Below are 19,620 nucleotides of genomic sequence, written 5' to 3'. Positions count from 1 at the left end.
TTTTAAAAATGTTGTCACCGCCGTTCTTGGTGGTGAAAATTCGAAATATTTGGAATTATTCAAATTTCGTGGCTGAATACATACATAGGTATTGTATTTTTGAAACCGAGAGAGTTGCACGAAATTTAATTTGTACAGGACATAGCTAATACGATACGCCGATATACCTCCTTAAGTTGCAATACAGGTCGCTTTCTGCCAGTTTAGGGTATCTTTATAGGTCTTAGGCAGTTAGTAACAGTGACTACTAGATGTGGCATTCTGTTACATATTTTTTACATTTTTATTAGATGTATTGAGATATTTGTTAGGTAATATCTAATGTGATATAAGTTTAAAAAAAATTAAGTCAAAATTCAATGAAAAGTTTAAGCGAATATCGAAATTTCAAATATACCCAGTGCCGTCGATTTTCTGGAAATCTTGGACAGTTTCGTTATTTCTGCCACTGGTATACAAGTATGTTAAATTGTCAATTTTCATTGTCCACATCAAATTTCAATATACTGTTTTTAAAAATAAAACGTTTTCATACATTCTTTTATAGGACTTTTAGTCCCTAAACACTTTCCTAGAATATTTACAGCAGAACATAAAGCTTTAATTAATAGTCAAAATTTACATTTTAAGAGGTTTGTTTGCAAATTTCACTTTGTCATTTAGTTACACATAAAACTCGATACTAACCTTGTTCTCTATGTACGCCAAACAGTCACAAACAGCAGTTGCATCCAAAATGTTAGCCTCCCTCATAGCATTAATTTCTACCGAATTCTTCACTGCTTTAAGATGGATGATTGGAGATTGCCTCGGTAGCCTCTTTTCCCGGGAAATATGTTTGTAAACTTCGTGGCTAGCCCCGTCACTGTAAACGCAATGGGAAGGGACTAGAATCTTGTGATATAATTGGTATCTGGTTCTTGAATCATTCCAGAAAGCTTCATATTCAAGTAAACTAGAAAAAAAATGTTTGACAAATATAAACAATCCAGAAAGTAGCAGAGAGTTGGAAAGGTAAACTTGTATCATTTCTTTACAACTTACGTAACAGAATCCTTTCCGAGGATGTTGGTTCCAGCACGGAGATACTCTATAGTTTCTTTACTAAGTTTACTGATATCGACGTACATAAATATGTTATGCATGTCAAGGATAACGTAGCACCTGATAAAAGGCGAAAAAGGCACATCTCTTCCTCTAACGTTCAGTAACCAAGCTATTTCGTCTAATGCTGTTATGACCATCGCATCAGCTCCAAGTCTTTTTATTTCTCTTCTTGTTTCGTTGATCTTTGTCGTGTAGTTTTTTCCTAAAAAATTTCAAGATATTTTAGAATTATCACTATTCGTCGTAGAAAAAAATTGTGTTGGAGTAGCATAACTAATATATAAACACAGGGGCAGTGGAAATGGAAATTTTAAGACTTGCCTTTATTTTTTTTTATATATGCGCCTCTTTCAAGATGTAGGATGATAAATTAAAATAAATAAAAATATTTGTATTAATAACCCTTTTATCTTTTAAGATACTAAATTGAAACTTTACACTAACTTTGTCATATGCCAGCGCATTTTTTGCGTAATTTTGATAACAAAAATCGAAGCGAAAATAGAGGAAAGAGGCGTAATAATACCCATTATCCTTCATAATTTTCCGCATACGCTTATGATTCAAATGTATTGTGTTTAGCACTAACAATAAGCGTTGTTTTCTTGCACTTTTTCACTATTGTACAGATTTAATTTAAGACTGCGGTTTACTTGAACGTGTGATATCGACTCATTCAATTTTTTTCAGTTCTTAAGGGGCGAGCTAAGCTTGATAAAAAATATCCTATAACGCTGTTGATTGAAATGTTTCGGGCTAACGTTTCACAGTTAAATTAGATCTGCAATTAAAATTTTGTAACATTGTTTTATTTATTTATCTTTAGCACAAAATATGTTGTTTTCATTTGATAATTGTGAAAATGATGCAACTTAAAATCTCATTTTAAATTAATCTAACTATAAGTTATATTAAGTAAAATACAAGAATTTTAACGAAATTCTTGCAAGTTCGATATTTCAAACCGCATATTCAAAAACATCTTGAAAATCAAACCCGAAATTAAAATTTTATAAGGGTGAAAATAATAATTAGAGAAATGACTATAATACCTTTGCACCACAGACGTGTACTGGAAAAAGTGGGGGAGGGGAATGGATACACTTTCTCTCCTGTTCCGATTTTTTTAAACGGAGACTTCATAAATGTTTACAAGTCACGTGACCGCTGAGTTTAGGTAACCCAAAATTGCACAATTGGTACTGGTAATGAAAAATCCCTAAATCTTGGTGTCACCAATATTAATGATTCGTTTACAATGAACGATGACAAACTGTTACGTCTGCGCTCGAGATAATGCGATCGCTGTTGCGATCGCATGTTGTAATGCGATTAATGTTAAAAATGTTGTCACCGCCGTTCTTGGTGGTGAAAATTCGAAATATTTGGAATTATTCAAATTTCGTGGCTGAATACATACATAGGTATTGTATTTTTGAAACCGAGAGAGTTGCACGAAACTAAATTTGTACAGGACATAGCTAATACACGATGCGAAACATCGCCTTAATGTTAAAAATGTTGCCACCGCCGTTCTTGGTGGTGAAAATTCGAAATATTTGGAATTATTCAATTTTCTTGGTGGAAAACAGTATTGCATTGTCGAAACCAAGAGAGTTGCATGAACAAAATTTGGACAGGACATAGCTAATACAATGCGAAACATCGCCTTAATGTTAAAAATGTTGTACCACCGTTCTTGGTTGGAAAAATTCGAAATATTTGGAATTATGTGTTAAATTTCTTAGAAAACTACTGTTATTAATAAAAATGTTTTTTAAATTGGATTTTTTACGCCCTATCTCTTGAAAGAAAGGCGCCTACATATAATATGGCATAAGCAAAATCCCATTATTTTGAATGACAAAATCTCAAAAGAAATTTTTTGACATCGATAAGGCATTTTACTGTGATGAGCTTAGATGAGTTTTACATATTTTAGTCCCTACTAAATATGTCAACGTCACGTTGGCCAACGGCTACTTTTGTCTCAAGTATCAAGGAAAAGAAACTGTAGATCGTTTCCCATTCTTTATCATTTTTTTAAAATTTCTTCAAAATATGTAAAACTTAATTCATCACTTAACTATTTTTTATTTTGTTAACAAGATGTACACAGTATATGAAGATGTAAAAGTAGATGTTGAAGCATTAGAACAATGTTTTTATAGTAACACACAATTATTATTTCAGTTACAATTCCTCAGTAGTGGGGTATTTGTGTTGGCATCTTGTTTCTATTAAATCTAGGCCCGGTACTTTGAGTCTCGGTTAAGCCTTGGATTAAGTAATCAGATCATTAGACTGTACATATACTGATTTATTTTATAATAATATATTCACAGTCTAATCACCTGATTAGTTAATTAAGTCTTAATCGAGACTCAAAGTACCGGGCTTTAGTGTTTAATTATTTAATTTACACTTTACCATTCCTAGTACTGCTATCTGTTCGCATGCTACGACAGCTACAGAATTGCAGCTTTCTAATGAAGATTCCTAATTTTACCATGATTCTATCTCAGACCTAGAAGAGATACCCGTTTTCTGTCCTTGTCTATACAGTACGTCATTTTTTATTTCGAGCAAAACACAATGGGAAGAAGTGAAAGATATAATGTGACAGTTACAAAGTTTTCCTTGTTTTTTCAATTTTAAGTGAGAGTATTATTTGTCTGACATTTATGTTTTACCAATGAAGAGGTGAGTAAATTGTTTGAGAGTTTATTTTAATATTTATTTTATTTTTCTATAAAATCTTTCTTATAACGTTCGTTAATTTTTTTTGTTAGAATTTGTTACTATTGTCTTTTGGAATTTGCATGTTTTGTATACGTCTTTCATAACAAATTTGTTTAAACAGCAAGAAGTAAATATATTTTAGGGCGGAAAACAACTACTAGCTTCAAAGGACAAACACCCTGGCGCTTGCCATAAATATACTTATTTTTTGCACGGTTTATAAAAACTACCTGTGTATTGTATGCCAACAACAAACGAACTCTTGGTTTGTCTAGGCTCCCTCTCGTTCGGAGGCCAAATCTTATCTATGGGATCAACTTTCAATTCCACAAGGTACAGGGATGAACTCTGCAGTTCCGACTCGAGCTTGCTCCATATATGTTCCGATACAAGCTTGGGGTTCAAACCTATCCGACCATTCTTGGGAATGTTTTTCTTCAGCCACTGCGACATTTTTGGAATGTTCCTGTGCCCTTCCCTGAAAAACAACCAGTTGCAGTCGAGCTGCTCGTCCGCCTGAAGATGGTACCGGCCGTCGGTCCATAACGCTGCCTGCTTTTGAGTCACCACAGCGTCTCCATAGCTGCCGCTGAATCCCGAGATGTACTGGCGACGTTTTTCGAACGGTTCGATTTCCGTGTTCTGTAAGTTAATTAATTTAATAGCTTGCCACTCTTATGATTGACGAGTTAAAAACCTATTCCAAACATGGCTCAATTAGCCTTGCTTTTGGATAAGCCTTTCCAATGAATTTATTGTTTTTAAATGCAAAGTACCTGATGTTCATCGGTAGATGTAACAATATAAGCGTCAATTGGTAACTCTTTTAATGTTATACTACTTCTCAACACTTCTCTCAATTTCGCTAATCTTAGTGTTGTATTCACTCGTCGTTCTGGTTGTCTGGCGTGTCCCAATTCAAAACAGGCTTTCCTCAGGGTTCCATTTTGCTTTTTTTCTTGTTCAGTAGAAGACAGTACTAGTGAAATACCTGTAACAAACGAATTTAAATTCAATTACGAGGGAGAAAATACCAGAAATTGCCATAAAAGCGCCCAAAGCAATTGTTTATGTTTTATTTTTTGTCACGGTTTTTGTTCAGTGTGTGAGTTGTGAAGCAAGAGTGTAATTTTCCCCACGAAGACATGGGTCTTCAATTATTTAATAACTTTTCCTCGCATTATTTTTGTAATAATTACTTATTATTGACAACAACTGAAATTTAGACATTTTAGAATTTGGCCTTCCTCTTCTGGGCAATAATAATATAAGTTCATCCTAATACCCAAAATGTTAGCGGAAAAATGATGAATTAAAAATTAGTGCAATTATTTCATTAATATTTACATAATTATTTATAACTCAAATAGAGTTTCAAAATGGTTTTAAAGGAGTAGAGGAGATAGACCAATCCTATTAAGAGACCAGGAGTTTTAGAGGGTTACTCACCCCCTGCTGTCTCAATTCACAAATCGGTACAGGTGTTTAGAAAATGAAAGAGGTCATAAAAATGCCTGCGTGCCATTTAAACAGATCACAATTAGTAAGGAAATAACATGGCAGTCACAGGTTGTGTTGCACCATGTTGCACAGACCAGTGATCATTGAAAGGGTTACAACGAGTAGGGGAGCCTGTAAATTAGAGCACAAGCAATAGGAGATCAGACTTGGAGTGGAGGTAAGGGAATGTCCTTCAGATTTAATCACAAGTACATTAATTTTATTGGCATTAATTTAAGAGAAAAATATAGATTTCTCAATTTTCTTTCTCAGTACCTATAGTATGTTTATGTGTATCTTCTTACCTTCTAGTATATAAATTGGTCATTCAATCAATGTATTTTTTTTGAGAAAGTGTGTAACAAATTAACAAATTTATCCCTTTTGAAAAATTCTAAAGAAAATGTTAATCTGTCAAGTAAGAATGTAATCATCATTCAGTAACAAAGATATAAGAAAAATGTGAATAATTGAAGTATATTACGGTATTAGGGTAGTATAAGGGTTAAATAGTATGTAAATTAAGGGTGGTATAGGAAAAGTAGACTTCCTGATTCTAATCTCTAGATATGCAGATATACATATACAGGGCTGGAAAATCCACATGGTCCATCTGCCTTTACATGAGAGCGACAAATTAAAGAAATTCGTGCGATAGACAAGGAGGGCATTCTAATTTTGATAAAAAACTTTATAGTATAATAAAACAACACACCAAATTTCAAAATAATTTTTTGAAAATCGAATTTTCAACATTTTGCACAGCCTCAAATAAAGCATCTAGATACCTGAAAATTTTGTCACATAGAAAAGACCAGTCAACCTTTCAGATGGTTTTTGAACAATTGAAATTGGTTGATTAGGTCGGCCACAGTAAATATTTTTAAAATTAACACTCCTTTTTTATTTTTAAACAATAAGATTACATTTATCAATTTACTATCTAGTTTTTTTCAAAAATTATTATTTTAAAGTACTCGGAAAGCCTCCCTCCCCTTATTTTTCGTGTTTTGAGTCATTTTTTGGGGCGTGCGACAGTTTTTCTGCTGATTTATTTATGTTGCCAATAACTTATGAATATGAAAATTTTTTCCAACTTAAACTCGGAAAAACGAAGCTACTGGATCAAAGATTATTGCTAAATTGTTTATTTAACGGTAAATGCCGATAAACTTTGACCGCTTATATCTCAAGAACCAATAAACGGAATTTAACTTTTTTTTTTTGTAAAGAAGCGTCTTTCCGAAAACTTTAAAATTATAATTTTTGAAAAAAAACTAAATTGTAAATTGATAAATGCAATTTAATTATTTAAAAATAAAAAAAGAGTGTTAACTTAAAAATTAACTGTCGCCGTCCTAATCACCCGATTTCAATTTTTCAAAAACCATTTGAAAGGTTGAGCGGTCTTTTCTATGTGAAAAAATTTTCAAGTATCTCGATGCTTTATTTGAGGCTGTGCAAAATTTTGAAAATTCGACCATTTTTTTTTTAATTTTCTTCTAACAATTATTTTGCGAAAACTCTCGAACCGATTTTAATGAAATTTGGTGTGTTGTTTTATTATAACATAAAGTTTTTTTTACCAAAATTAGAATGCCTTCGGAGCAATTAAATCATTTTTAAAAAATTATAAAAAAAAACTTGATTTTTTTGCGTTTTTTTATCAATTATTGCTATTTTGCAACAACGGCAATAAATTTAAACTAAAATTAAATCATTTATTGTCATTTAAGTCAAAGTGTTCTCAGTTCGTTTTTTAAGTTTTACTCGAAAATCAGACTTTTTTCAACAAACATAAGACAGTGGTAATTTGTAGAAAATTGAAAGACGAATCCGAAAATATCATGGTTGTTGCTGTAAAGCAGTGACGTACTATTTTATTTAGAAAAATATGCTACCGAGACCCTGTATCTCCGCCCCTGGAGCATGTAAATTTTATGAAAAGCCCTCAGATTTTGGACAATGCTTACATAAATACATGTGCCCAATTTCAAATTATTTCACTTACTAGTTTTTAAATTATTTAAAAAAATAAAAAATATTATTTGAATTTTAACACCCTGTATCTTCTTAACGAAGCGTCCTGGATAAAAACTTTATAGGAAAGACTCTCCTTAAAATTCACCAAAGAATACGGGGTTTCCATTTTAGGTCACCATTTGTGAATCATCCTGTATAATAAGTATTTATAAGCCGAGTTGTAAGGTACATTAATTTACTTATAATTTATATTTACATATTGAAAAAATAATAATAAAATTTTATTTACGCATTTTATTAACATTAATATCTACATCTTAACGTTAATGACATGAACAAATCTGTACTATGGCTCTAAACTTCTATGGATTTTTAAATCTTTAAAGTATTTCTGAGCAATCCGTACTGCCCAAAACGGGCGTGGGTGTATTGAAACCAGGGCACTAGGGAAAGGCATCCTAGGAGAGTATAAACCTACGGGAAGTATAATTTGGAAGAGGCAGGGGATGGTGCACCCGTTTGTCTGACAATGCACTGAATACAACATGGTTATTGTCGAGTCTGAATGCGACGCCCGCACAATAGACGTCCGACAGAAGTTTGAAAGAACAATGGAGCTGATGACCAGGATCGTATATTCCACGAGAGATGTATGATGCCCCACACATATGATTAGTTAATGAAAGTATTTTAAATAAGGCACTATTTTACAGTGGAATATAACACTTTTTATTTGATTGTGCATTTCTTCACATTGAAGAGACATTTTTCTTAATAAATTAATATAAAAGGATCAATTAAAGGGTTGATTTTATAAATTTAAATTTGCCTAACTAGAAGTATTTAACAAACAATAATCATTACAACAACTAATAAAGGAAAAGTAAAAAAAACATATTTTAAAAACAAGCTTTTATTAAAATGTACTAAAAACCAAGGAATTCAAAAACCCTTAATGTTCTGTGAACCCCAAACCCACAAAAAGGTTGAATATGACTGCTCTATAGAAGTGTCTTCAGCAAAAGTTTGATAACTACGTACTATCTATAATAATCAGTATGTTCATGACCTAATGTGATTCAAAAGTTTATCGCGAGGTTTATTCCTAATTGGAATTTTTATTTTAAGGAGTAAGTTATGGAAATTACGCAATCCTGGCATTAGGTTATTTCTATTTAGTGTATTGTCCTCAGAACTGAACAAGCATACAAAATTTCGAAGTCGTAACTTTAGAGGAAGTGATTCAAAGCCTTGCAATATTTGAACTAAACATACATACATACAAACATACATGTGAAGTTAAATAAAAGCTTGTAAAAATTAAAGGAATTGTTTGAAACGCATCCGTCATCATTTAACAAAATTAACTTTCTTTTTACTGTATTAGCAAATGGTTGTCAATGTCTTCCGTGATCTTTCGCTGTAAAAAATTAAAGGAATCCTTGTATTTCAACAATTTTATATATGTACTACACAAATATAGAGCAATCAAAATATAAAATCCAGACAAAAGAACTTAAGTATAAACAATAACAGACAAATAAAACAAATAAACTAACATATAAAATAAGGATTACATTTGCTAGACAAACAATTTGTTGATGTTATTACTTTGTCATACTTTCGATAATTGGAAATCATTTGATATAGGGGAGATGTTATTAGTAAATTGGTACGAGGTGTGAATAATTGTAAAACAGAGTGAAATCTAGAATTAAGTCTAGGAACATGATATAAAATCCTTGAAACTAACAAGTCTGCATTTAAAATGTTATTTATATTTTTAAAAGGAATATAACTAACTGAAAATATAATTCTCCTACGACAGAGACTATTAAAATTAAAACAAGAAAGCAATACTTCTTGAAGTGTACCACAAGGAAGATAAAATCCATAACTAATAAAATTAATAGTCTTTAAAAATCTCCGTTGTACTTTCTCTAATTGAATATTATAAACATTATAAATGGGACTCCAAACAACCGATGCATATTCAAGTTTGCAACACACAAATGCTGCATACAATATATTTACAACCTTTACATTCTGAAAGTCCTGAAACGATAATCTGGTATCCAAAGTCTGTAAATTGCGTAACTATATTTAAAAAAGTTTCTCCAATTTTATAATCAAAATCTAGATTAGTTCTGCGTCGACTGTAAGACATAATTTTACATTTGTTTACATTCAGAGGTAAATTATTATACGAACACCAACTGTGTAATCTGTCAAGAATATCTTGGTTTAGTACAATCAGTAGAAGATTTAACTTCCAAGAACAAGGTCGTCCGCATAGAGTAAATAGTTGACATCGGGGCATTCAGTTAAATTATTAATAAAAATAATAAACATCAGTGGCCCCAGGGTTGACCCTTGCGGAACTCCCGAAGATTGATGAAATTTACATGATCTAAAGGCACGATACTGCACAAATTGGTACCTATTGCTAAGATAAGATTTAAACAGAGACAACAGAGCAGGGAAGATACCAAATGACTTCAATTTCAATGTTAGAATACTAAATTATGATCAAGCCGATCGAAAGCTTTGGAAAAATCGGTATACACAACATCAACCTGACTTTCTGCATTCAAAGCTTCAGCAATAAATTGGGTTGTCTCAACTAGGTTTGAGGTACCTAGTTGAATGACCACTCATAAATCCGGAGGTATTGATTTTTCAATATGAAAATAAAGTCGATCGTATAAAATTATTTCAAGGATGTTTGAGAAGTTATTTATAACGATTCGTTTACAATGAACAATGACACACCATTACGTCTACACTACGTGAGGGATATAAAATTACTGTCCCAAACAAAATTACTGATCACGTGCGTTGTATTCATTTATGAGCTCTGTACAAGTCCGCTGGAGGAATGAAGTTCGATTATTTTTTTATGGGCAACCATTGCCACAAACGCATTTTAGGGAATTTTTATCGAAAAAATAACACCGTAGGATTATTCTACGCAGTCGCACCCTAACAAGTTGTATCAGATTTAAAAAAATTATCTATTATATATTTTTCTGCAGGCCGATAAACTAAAAAAATTTAAAAATTTTGTGTGCACGTGTAGGGTGCCATGAAACGAAAAATAGTTGGCTGCAGTAAAAAAAACGTTGTATACACTAAGGGCCATTTTCATAATATGCGGTAAAAGTAAAAGTAAAGGTAACTATTACTTTAAAGTTAACCCAGACATATCATTTCATAAAAAATTTCACATTCAGGGTTAAGTTAACCGAAAGTATGTATGTTTTTCTACAACTGGTAGTGCTGAGAACTCGTCACGTGACCCTTATTCTTAGATAATCAGNTCTTTTTCTTTTAATAACCAGTCGATATTATTTGCTAAATTTGTTCCACAACTACTTTTTTTTTTGGGGGAACGTAGAATAGTGCCGCGGTGTTCTGTTTTTGATTTCATGGCATTTTTAGATAAAAACTATTTTAGGAGATGTATAATAAATCCTACGGTATTATAATAAAAAAGCCCTAGCATGTTTCTCTTAAAAATGTACCCAGACTAAAAATCATAGCAGGCATTCGTAGGATAATTAATTATCAAATGATGACTTTTCAGGACCCTACGCAGAAGGAAATAAGTCCCACTTGATTCTGCTAGTCTACTTGTGATTGAGGTACGGTGTGAAAACGCAAAAATCCTGAATAGGATGGACAACGTTTGACCATAGGTTCCTTGGATGAAAATAAGACTATTTAGCCTAACTTACCTATATACAAAAGTGCACGCCTACTGAGATATAGCCTTCTAAATAAGGAATAGATAACCTAGTTTTTTTTCAAATAATTTGAAAACTATTTTTCTTAGAAACTTCAAATTTGATACACTTACTTTTTTATGTAAGGGCAAGGTAAATATAGAATTTGGTGAGGATACATATACAGGATGTTCTCTTTCTAGTGCCTGCGCGCCAATGACGACAGAATTTATATTTTTAAAAATAAGCATTAATTTAGAAGATTTTTTTGCTCTTTCAAAATTTTGATATCGTTTATGGATTTCGAGTAAAACTGGCATTTTTTATACATTAAATATAGGCAAAAATTCCGATTTGTAAAAAATAATTTATAACTGCAGCCTCAAAACAGGGAATAATAATGAAAAAACGTCACATTAAAAAATAACTAGACATTTTTAGTATTAGTATTATCAATCAATAAAATAAAAATCAACACTAATATTTTAAATAAACAGTATCAACTAATAATGTAAAAAAGTCAACATTAACATTATAAATAAACCTAAATTGATATTTGTAATCACATTAAAATAATATTACAGTAAATGCTCAAAGTTACTTCCTTGTTCTTAAACGCAAGCATTAGTTCTACGAAAATGAAAATGAATTTTATCCAATAATTGTGCATACCTTTCATAACACTAATTTCATGTTGCATTCTTTCCCATTATTCGTTTTCTGTATTTACTAAAAAGTTATAAACTTTGGTCCGCAACGCTCCCCAAAGGAAATAATTACATGGGTTTAGGTCTGGGGATCGAGGTGGCCATTTTAAAGGGGCATTATTTCCTATACATCCACCTGTTAGTATAGTAACCTGTAATAACTGGTCTTTAATACTTACTTATTACTCTATTAACGGAACTTTTTGAAAGCCAACCTCTGCCGCTAACCGCCTTTTTCTTTACTTGAGGAAATTCTTCGACCTTTTCCAAAATTTGTTCCTCCAGCTGAATAGTTCCGGCCGTACATTATCCACGATTTAATGTTACAGTTAAAAGTTGTGATTTGGAATTTTTCGATTAGGAAAACTCAACATATGTTCGAACAGTAGCACCACAATTTCCTTCACAATAACCCAAAACTAGTAACATATCAGTTTGGTCAGCAAAAGTATAAATTGCAATAAAAAACAATGTAAACTTGCTTGCTTGACACTGAATCTTTTAAAATAGTGCTTATTTTTAATAATACAAATTCTGTCGTCGTTGACGTGCACACAAAAAAATTACGGGATAGCCAGTGGCGCAACAGGCACTAGAAAGAGAACATCCTGTATATGTATTATCACCAAATTCTAAATTTACATTGCCCTTATATAAAAAATATGTATACCAAAAATTTCTAAGAAAAACAGTTTTGAAATTATTAAAAAAAACTAGGTTATCTGTTCTATATTTAGAAGGCTATATCTCAGTAGGTGTCCATTTTTGTATATAGGTAAGTTAGGCTAAGTAGTCTTATTTTCATCCAAGGAACCTGTGGTCAAACGTTGTCCATCCTTTTCAGGGACACCCTGTATAATTTGAACAAATGTTTTGATTTTCGTCCCTAATCTTCAGTGCTCGAGTAACTGACACCGAATGAGAAACGAATCCGTGCCTCTGGCGGAGGGTGGAAAAAAAGAACAGGAAACCGCCGGACCTCAGGCAATCATAAGCGACCAACAGGTATGGAAGGGCGAGGCGTAGGCCTATTGACGGAGGGTCCCAAATAAGGGCCATGACCTGACAAATTTGCTTAGGATTATAGGAGGTAAAAGAGGTGTTCCGCCCTTATTGAACTGAAGTGTTAAAGGGTCGAAGTACGGGTAGGTAAAGTTTGCCATATTTTCCAGGGGTAGGTTGACCCTAAACTGTTAAATATTCAAAATTTAAGAGAAAATAATAAATAAGAAAACACGACATTTTATTTCGTTAATACATTTTAATCGAACTAATTTTAAATCTAGTTTTGTAAGATGTCAGCAAATTATGGAATCAATATAACAAAACTTTCACACGATTATGATTAACTTTCTTGAAATATGAAAACCTCGTCCTATTTTCCATACCTTTTGCCGTTTTATATAATAAAGTTCATAGGTTCATAGGCTTTAAAAACGCAAATATGTGTACTTAGGCTACTAACACATGAATTCATGTGTTGAAGCTACAATCAGAAGGAATCTAGGTTCTTGGACAGAAAGGGTAGGACGAATTTAGGGCAAACAGCCATTTGTCACAGGGTCATAGAAGTTTCAAGAGATAAGTAACCTACAATGAAAAAGTAACTGAGATTATAAAGACGTATTTATTCCTCAACTCAAATCAAATTGAATAGATTTAATAGTTTACAATTATTACATGTAGATATTCTATCTAAATAGTATTAGTTACATTCTCTAATTATTTTACCCTCTGAGTATGTTCTTAAAAAGCTTTTCCTGCCGAAAATTTAAGTAGTATTATTTTTAGTTTAACATTCCTCGCAAAAACCCACATATTCCTTATTGTAAACAATTTTACACATATAATATTACATACATTTGTTCTGAATAGTTGGCCATTAATTTTAGTCTAGTTTATAACAAAATGTTCGTAGACATTATTTTGGAAAATATACTGCTAAAATTGTAAAAGAACAGTGAACTGTTTTGAAGTTTTATACATCGTTGCTATTACTATTGTTTCAAATTAAGATTCAAAATTTACGTGGAAAAACTTAACAATTACGCTACAAAATCAATTCATGCCATTAAGAACAAACTTTAACATAATTAATTATAAAGGAAAAAGTAGTAATTATGTACTCAGTTGTAAGTAAATCTTTTGTCCGCACCTAATGCTAATGAATCTTCAGAAGATATAAAAGGAAGAAATGTACTAGCAGAATAAATAAATAATTACCGCTAGCTTTCATTAACTTCTTCAAATTTATGATCTTCAAGGTTTCTCCGAGTAATAGGAGAATATAAATTGAAAGACAGTACCGATTGTTTCAAAATTAAAACAGCCATTTTAATATTAAGGGCTTTTTTATTCCAACTAAGCATTTTAATACGTAACATATCAAAATAGAAGAAGAAGAAGAAGAAGAGTTAGTCCCACTCTATAATAAAAGAGAAAGAGAAAAAACCTGGGGCTTTATCCAAAAAAATCAGAGGAACTCAGAAGGCATAGGAGCCATCGAACTCAGCGCAAAAAATTCACACAGCGAAAACCAAATTTTTATTTATTTGTTTCGTGAAGTTTATTTGCTCACCTTAATAAGTGTACTTATGTGACAGAAAGGATATTGATTCGCTAAATATTGCTCCTGGTGGGTTTAAAGTGAAAGGTAAAATGTCCCGAATTTTCTAAAAGGGTTCAACCAGTGGCCATGATGGAGAGAAACTGTCTTAGGAGGACAGAACATGAGAAAAGGTAGATGGCCCCTATGTAGGCATATGGAATATTTTTGATTTTCCCACGAGAATAGTATTAATATAAATTAAATTTAAAAAAAGTTGACATTGCCATTCATTTTTATTGTAAAGTTTCTTAAGCTACTCAACTACAATCCTGTGCCAAAATTTGTTATAAAGGAGCTTATACTTATAATATGTAATTATTATTCGTACATATTGAAAAATCTACATTTGATCAATTCAAAGAAAATCGTCATAATTAGCTCAGTAATTTAAAACCAATTATTGTAAAAATAAAATAGATAATAATAAAACACTTCCTATAAATGATCTTAAAATTGAATTTATTATACAACAAAAAGAAATTTTTAGAAAACTAAATCTTTTAAAATATAATAATTTTTATAAAGTAAAAAAATCACTATGCATCATCTCGAAAAACAGAAAAACAACAATAAATTTTATAAATGTGATTAAGTTTAGATCGCAGTTGCCAGACAAGGTTTCAACTAGTGTCCCTGATATAAACAAGAGGCATAGGAATCTAGCAATGAAAGGAGGTTGAACAACCCTTAAAAGGGCCATGCACTTTTTAACTATATCCTTGTATTTATACTACACAAGTGCATTTTTTGTTGTATATAAACAGAAAAATTAATATAGAAATTTGTTGTTTTCCTGATAACGTCACGAGTGTAATTTTTATTTCCTCTTTACTTTGTTAAATTTCGGCAGCAAAGTCGCCAAATAAAATAAAGATAGAGAGTGATTTTACCCTCCGAAATAAAAAAAAATTGATACAAATTTTCAACAACACACCACTGATATCTAACAAGAATATTTCATTTTGTCAAGGAAACAAGTCTTTTGGAATATACAGGTAAAGATTCCTGGACTTATATTGTACGTTACAGATACGTAAGTAAGTATATACAGTGTAGGAAAGTACCGATGGTCTATCAGAAGTTACGTTAGTTCGATAAAGTAAGCCATAGAAATCCATGTGATAGACAAGGATGGCTATAATGAAGGCGTCTAATAGTCAACGCCCATTTCGCCCTTCCACAAATAAGATCCACTTCTTATTTGTGGAAGGGCGAAATGGGCGTTGACTATTAGACGCCTTCATTATAGCCATCCTTGTCTATCACATGGATTTCTATGGCTTACTTTATCGCTCTCACGTAACTTGATAGACCATCGGTACTTTCCTACACTGTAGGTAACAATTTAACTATCCTTTTATTTAACTAAATATTATTATTCGAGACTCAATATATTATTGTTTTAAATTATTGTAATCAAACCACTGCATTTAAACATAATTTTCACCAAAATAAAAGAAATAATGGAGACTTGTCCAGTAGTATACACCACGCTAGATGACCTAATGGGGACGATGCGAATAGACAAAGACAACGCACGACAACCATAATGGGGTGGGAGAACTCAATAATGAGGACATTTATTCCGATTTAGCTACAAGTGACCAAATACGAGATTTTAGAATTTATTTAACGGGTACCAATGTTTGAGTGAAAGTACTCAGTTTTAGTTCAAATATTATCACAAATGAGTAAAATTATCAAAATGCTCAATATTGAGTGAAAATGTACTCAATAGTTTCAGTCAATAGATTCACTCTGTACCTTTTTTATTTTAAATTTAAATAATAAATACTAAATCAGAACCTACCAGGAATTTATTAAAAAGTTGTAATATGAGCGGTCAGATATACCGGGTGTCCCAGACCACCGGTCCACCCCTTCTAAAATCCAAAGTACATGGTTATGTGAAAAATGTTACTAGATAAAAGTTACTGGTCTCCAAGGGGCACATATTATCATGACCTTGTCTGTGTCCTTGAAGTTAATTTCAAGGTCAACTTAGTTTTTTAAATGGAAACCTTTATTTTCAACCCCGTATTCGGAAAGAGCGATTCAGACGATGTATCATGTGTGGTGTCCATTAGATCCCCCAAGGTCAAGTGTCATGTATCTACCTAGGTACCAAGGTATTTTCCCCGATTTATTTGTAGGTCACGTACCTACAATTTTCTGTTCTTTCCGAATCCAAGGTTTCCACGTAAAAAATCGAAGTAGACCTTGAAATGACCTTGAAAATTGTTTTCAACGCTTAAGTCAAGGTTATCGAAACATGTCACTTCAAAATTTTGCATCGTTTATCTGACACATATTTCGCTAAACCTTAACTTTGCGGGGCCATTTGGCTGGAGATTTAGTAAAACAAAAATTTGACCTTCACGTGACCTTGGGGGGTCAAATGGACACCACGCATGATACATCAGTTGAACGTAGAATTTTCGCTCAAAATACTAATCAATTTTTTTTTTAACGCTCTGTGGTCTACGTACTTAAGTGGACACCCTGTATGGTCCTAATTTTCTTTCAGATTAAATAATAGATGTCCATTAAAACCTACAGTGCTTTATAAAAACTAGAGTCCTAAACTTCATTATTATTTATTATTAGAATAGACGTGACTGGTCTAAAATTAATACAAATTTGACATTTATGACATTTAATTAGTTACAATGTCGCAATTTGTCACATTGAAACATATTGCATAAAAATATGAAATGTTAATCTTTATGAATTAACAGAGTGAAATATGGCCGACGACGAGGAACTGGAAGATGAGGAAGAAATTTTAATGGACGAATGTCCGTACATCATAAGTTTCTTCACGGAATTCTTCGCCATGGGAATCCAAATGTTCGTGGGATGTTTGGGATCGATATACACATTCGGCATAGGACCGATTATAACCACTTTTAGCTTTGGATTTGGACGGTTAGCTTGTTACCAAATTTTTAACCACATAAGCCCCATACACGTCAATCCTGCCAAGTCTCTTGGATTTTATATTTTGGGTAGGATGCACTTCAAACGGTTCCTGGTATATGTTGCGGCGCAATATTTAGGGTCTACCTTCGGAGTTGCATTTGTAATGGTATAGGTAATATTTTTAAACTAAGAACTTAAAAATGCTTAGTTATTTGTAACGTTGTTTGAATTCTGCCCGTAATTCTTTACGTAGGTACCTGACTTGTACCATACATAATGTTTTCTGTCAACTTCAGGATCATTTTAGAACGAAAAGCTTTAATAAAGCAAATACCTAAGCCACCTAGATCGATGAAACTTGAGCTAATGACTTACAATAGCCAATAAAGTTGATACAAATCTGCCAAGCAGTGGCATAGGCACAGTTATTGTAGAATATTGTCACTGATGTAAAAGAATCGGTGCTTAATTTTTCTCACAATTATTGTGTACATTTTCACTCAATATTGAGCATTTTGATAATTTTACTCATTTGTGATAATATTTGAACTAAAACTGAGTATTTTCACTCAAATATAGGTACCCGTTCAATAAATTCTCCAGATAAACTCATATTTGGCATTCTTGTACCTAAATTGTAGTAAGTAAATGTCCTGATTATTGAGTGAGCCCACCCCAATCTATGGTTGTCTTTGTCTATTCCCATCATCCCTACTAGGTCATCTCGAGGCGTGGTGTATGGCGTGTAGTGCTGGACAAGCGTTTGTTATTCCTTTTATTTTGTTGAAAATTATGTTTAAATGCAGTGGTTTGATTACAATAATCAAAAACAATAATATATTGAGTATCGATTAATATTTGGTTAAATAAACGGATAGTTAAATTGTTACCCATACTTACTTACGTATATGTAACGTACAATATAGGTTATGGTTAAGGCAATCTTTTTTTTATACTCAGTATTATTTTGAAAAAGTGCAAAAAAATTTATTTCTGCTGTTTTGAAAAATCGGCGACTACTTTGGGAATATTGCGAAAAGTACCAATGTTTGTAGGTTTCTTTTAGCTCAATATATACCCAAACCAAGGCCCTTAGATACTTGAAAATTGAATCACATGTAGAAGGGCTCTCAAACTTTTAAACGCTTTTTGAAAAATTCGGATCTGTCAATTAGGAGAGCTCTGCCGCTTGTTTAAACATTGGTCGAATTTTTGTACTTATAAACAATTAGAATAACTTTGTGAATATTCAACCAAATCAAATTTTTTAAAATAGGTTTTAAAAGTTCTTGGAAAGACGTTTCTTTAAAAAAAAAACAGATCGATTGGTCAATTAATTACGTAGTTATAGCCGATCAAAGTTAAATTAACTCATTATATTACTAATTTTCGACATATTTTGAAAATAATTGTTGTTTAAACAATTTTAGAATATTTAAATAAATTTATTTTTCATCTTTGATAAACAGTCTTGTAAGTTTATGCACTTACCTTTGAGATAATAAAAAAAAGTTGGTAATAATTAAAGAAAGTTTAAAGATAAATAATTATCGGACTGTTGAAAGGCCAATAATTATTAACGATAGGCAATTGAAAATACGCTAAGTGTGTTTTATAATTCACGAGACATCGATTTAAAAAAAAATCATCAAAATCGGACCTCTAGAAGCCGAGATATTAAAAATTTTTGAGCGCGTCGCGGTTTTGAACTGGCCGATTCAATTTCGAGCAGGCCAAAGCGGCCGCGCTCTCTGCTTCCCCCACCACCACCACCCGTACAATTTTCTTGAATTTCTCGTTTGCATAAATAACTTTAAACACGTTTTAAAGTAGGTTGCCAATGAAGAAAAGTATTGCAACTTAGACCTGATAAGTACTCGGAATACAAAAGTTATTTTTCGAAAAATTAGCCCGGATGTCCCAGTACATTTAGTGTAAATGACGGTTAACTTTGATCAGCTATAACTACGTAACTAATTGACCACTCGATCTGTTTTTTTTTAAAGAAGCGTCTTTCCAATAACTTTTAAAACCTTCTTTAAAATATTTGATTTGATTGAATATTCATAGTTATTCTAATTGTTTATAAGTATACAAAATTTCGACCAATGTTTAAACAAGCGTCAGAGCTCTCCTAATTGACGGATCGAATTTTTCAAAAAGCATTTGAAAGCTTGAGAGTCCTTCTATATGTGACTAAATTTTCAAGTATCTAAGGGCCTTGGTTTTTGCACAATTTTGAAGATTTGCAATTTTTTTTCAAAATTAGGATTGCAAAATTATTATGCAAAATCTATCGAACCGTTTGATGAAATTTGGTGGGATA

At 32.1% G+C, this 19,620-nt stretch overlaps 1 protein-coding gene across 1 annotated transcript in view; it reads right to left on the bottom strand.

Annotated features, from left to right (window-relative positions):
- The window catches only part of LOC108909201 (xaa-Pro aminopeptidase ApepP-like), a 137,125-nt gene that overhangs the window by 3,789 nt on the left and 113,716 nt on the right, over window positions 1-19,620 (bottom strand). The window contains exons 2-5 of the mRNA XM_018713456.2: window positions 4,626-4,840; window positions 4,080-4,491; window positions 1,045-1,309; window positions 688-955 (exon numbers count right to left, since the gene is read on the bottom strand). Of these exons, the coding sequence (XP_018568972.1) occupies window positions 688-955; window positions 1,045-1,309; window positions 4,080-4,491; window positions 4,626-4,840 (1,160 nt within the window). The remainder of the gene's footprint in view (window positions 1-687; window positions 956-1,044; window positions 1,310-4,079; window positions 4,492-4,625; window positions 4,841-19,620) is intronic.

Source organism: Anoplophora glabripennis, unplaced genomic scaffold, assembly GCF_000390285.2.
Source record: "Anoplophora glabripennis isolate ALB-LARVAE unplaced genomic scaffold, Agla_2.0 scaffold305, whole genome shotgun sequence".
Classification (NCBI taxonomy): Eukaryota; Metazoa; Arthropoda; class Insecta; order Coleoptera; family Cerambycidae; genus Anoplophora; species Anoplophora glabripennis.
The sequence above is the reverse complement of the archived record's forward strand: the minus strand, read 5'-3'. Positions and strand labels throughout refer to the sequence as shown.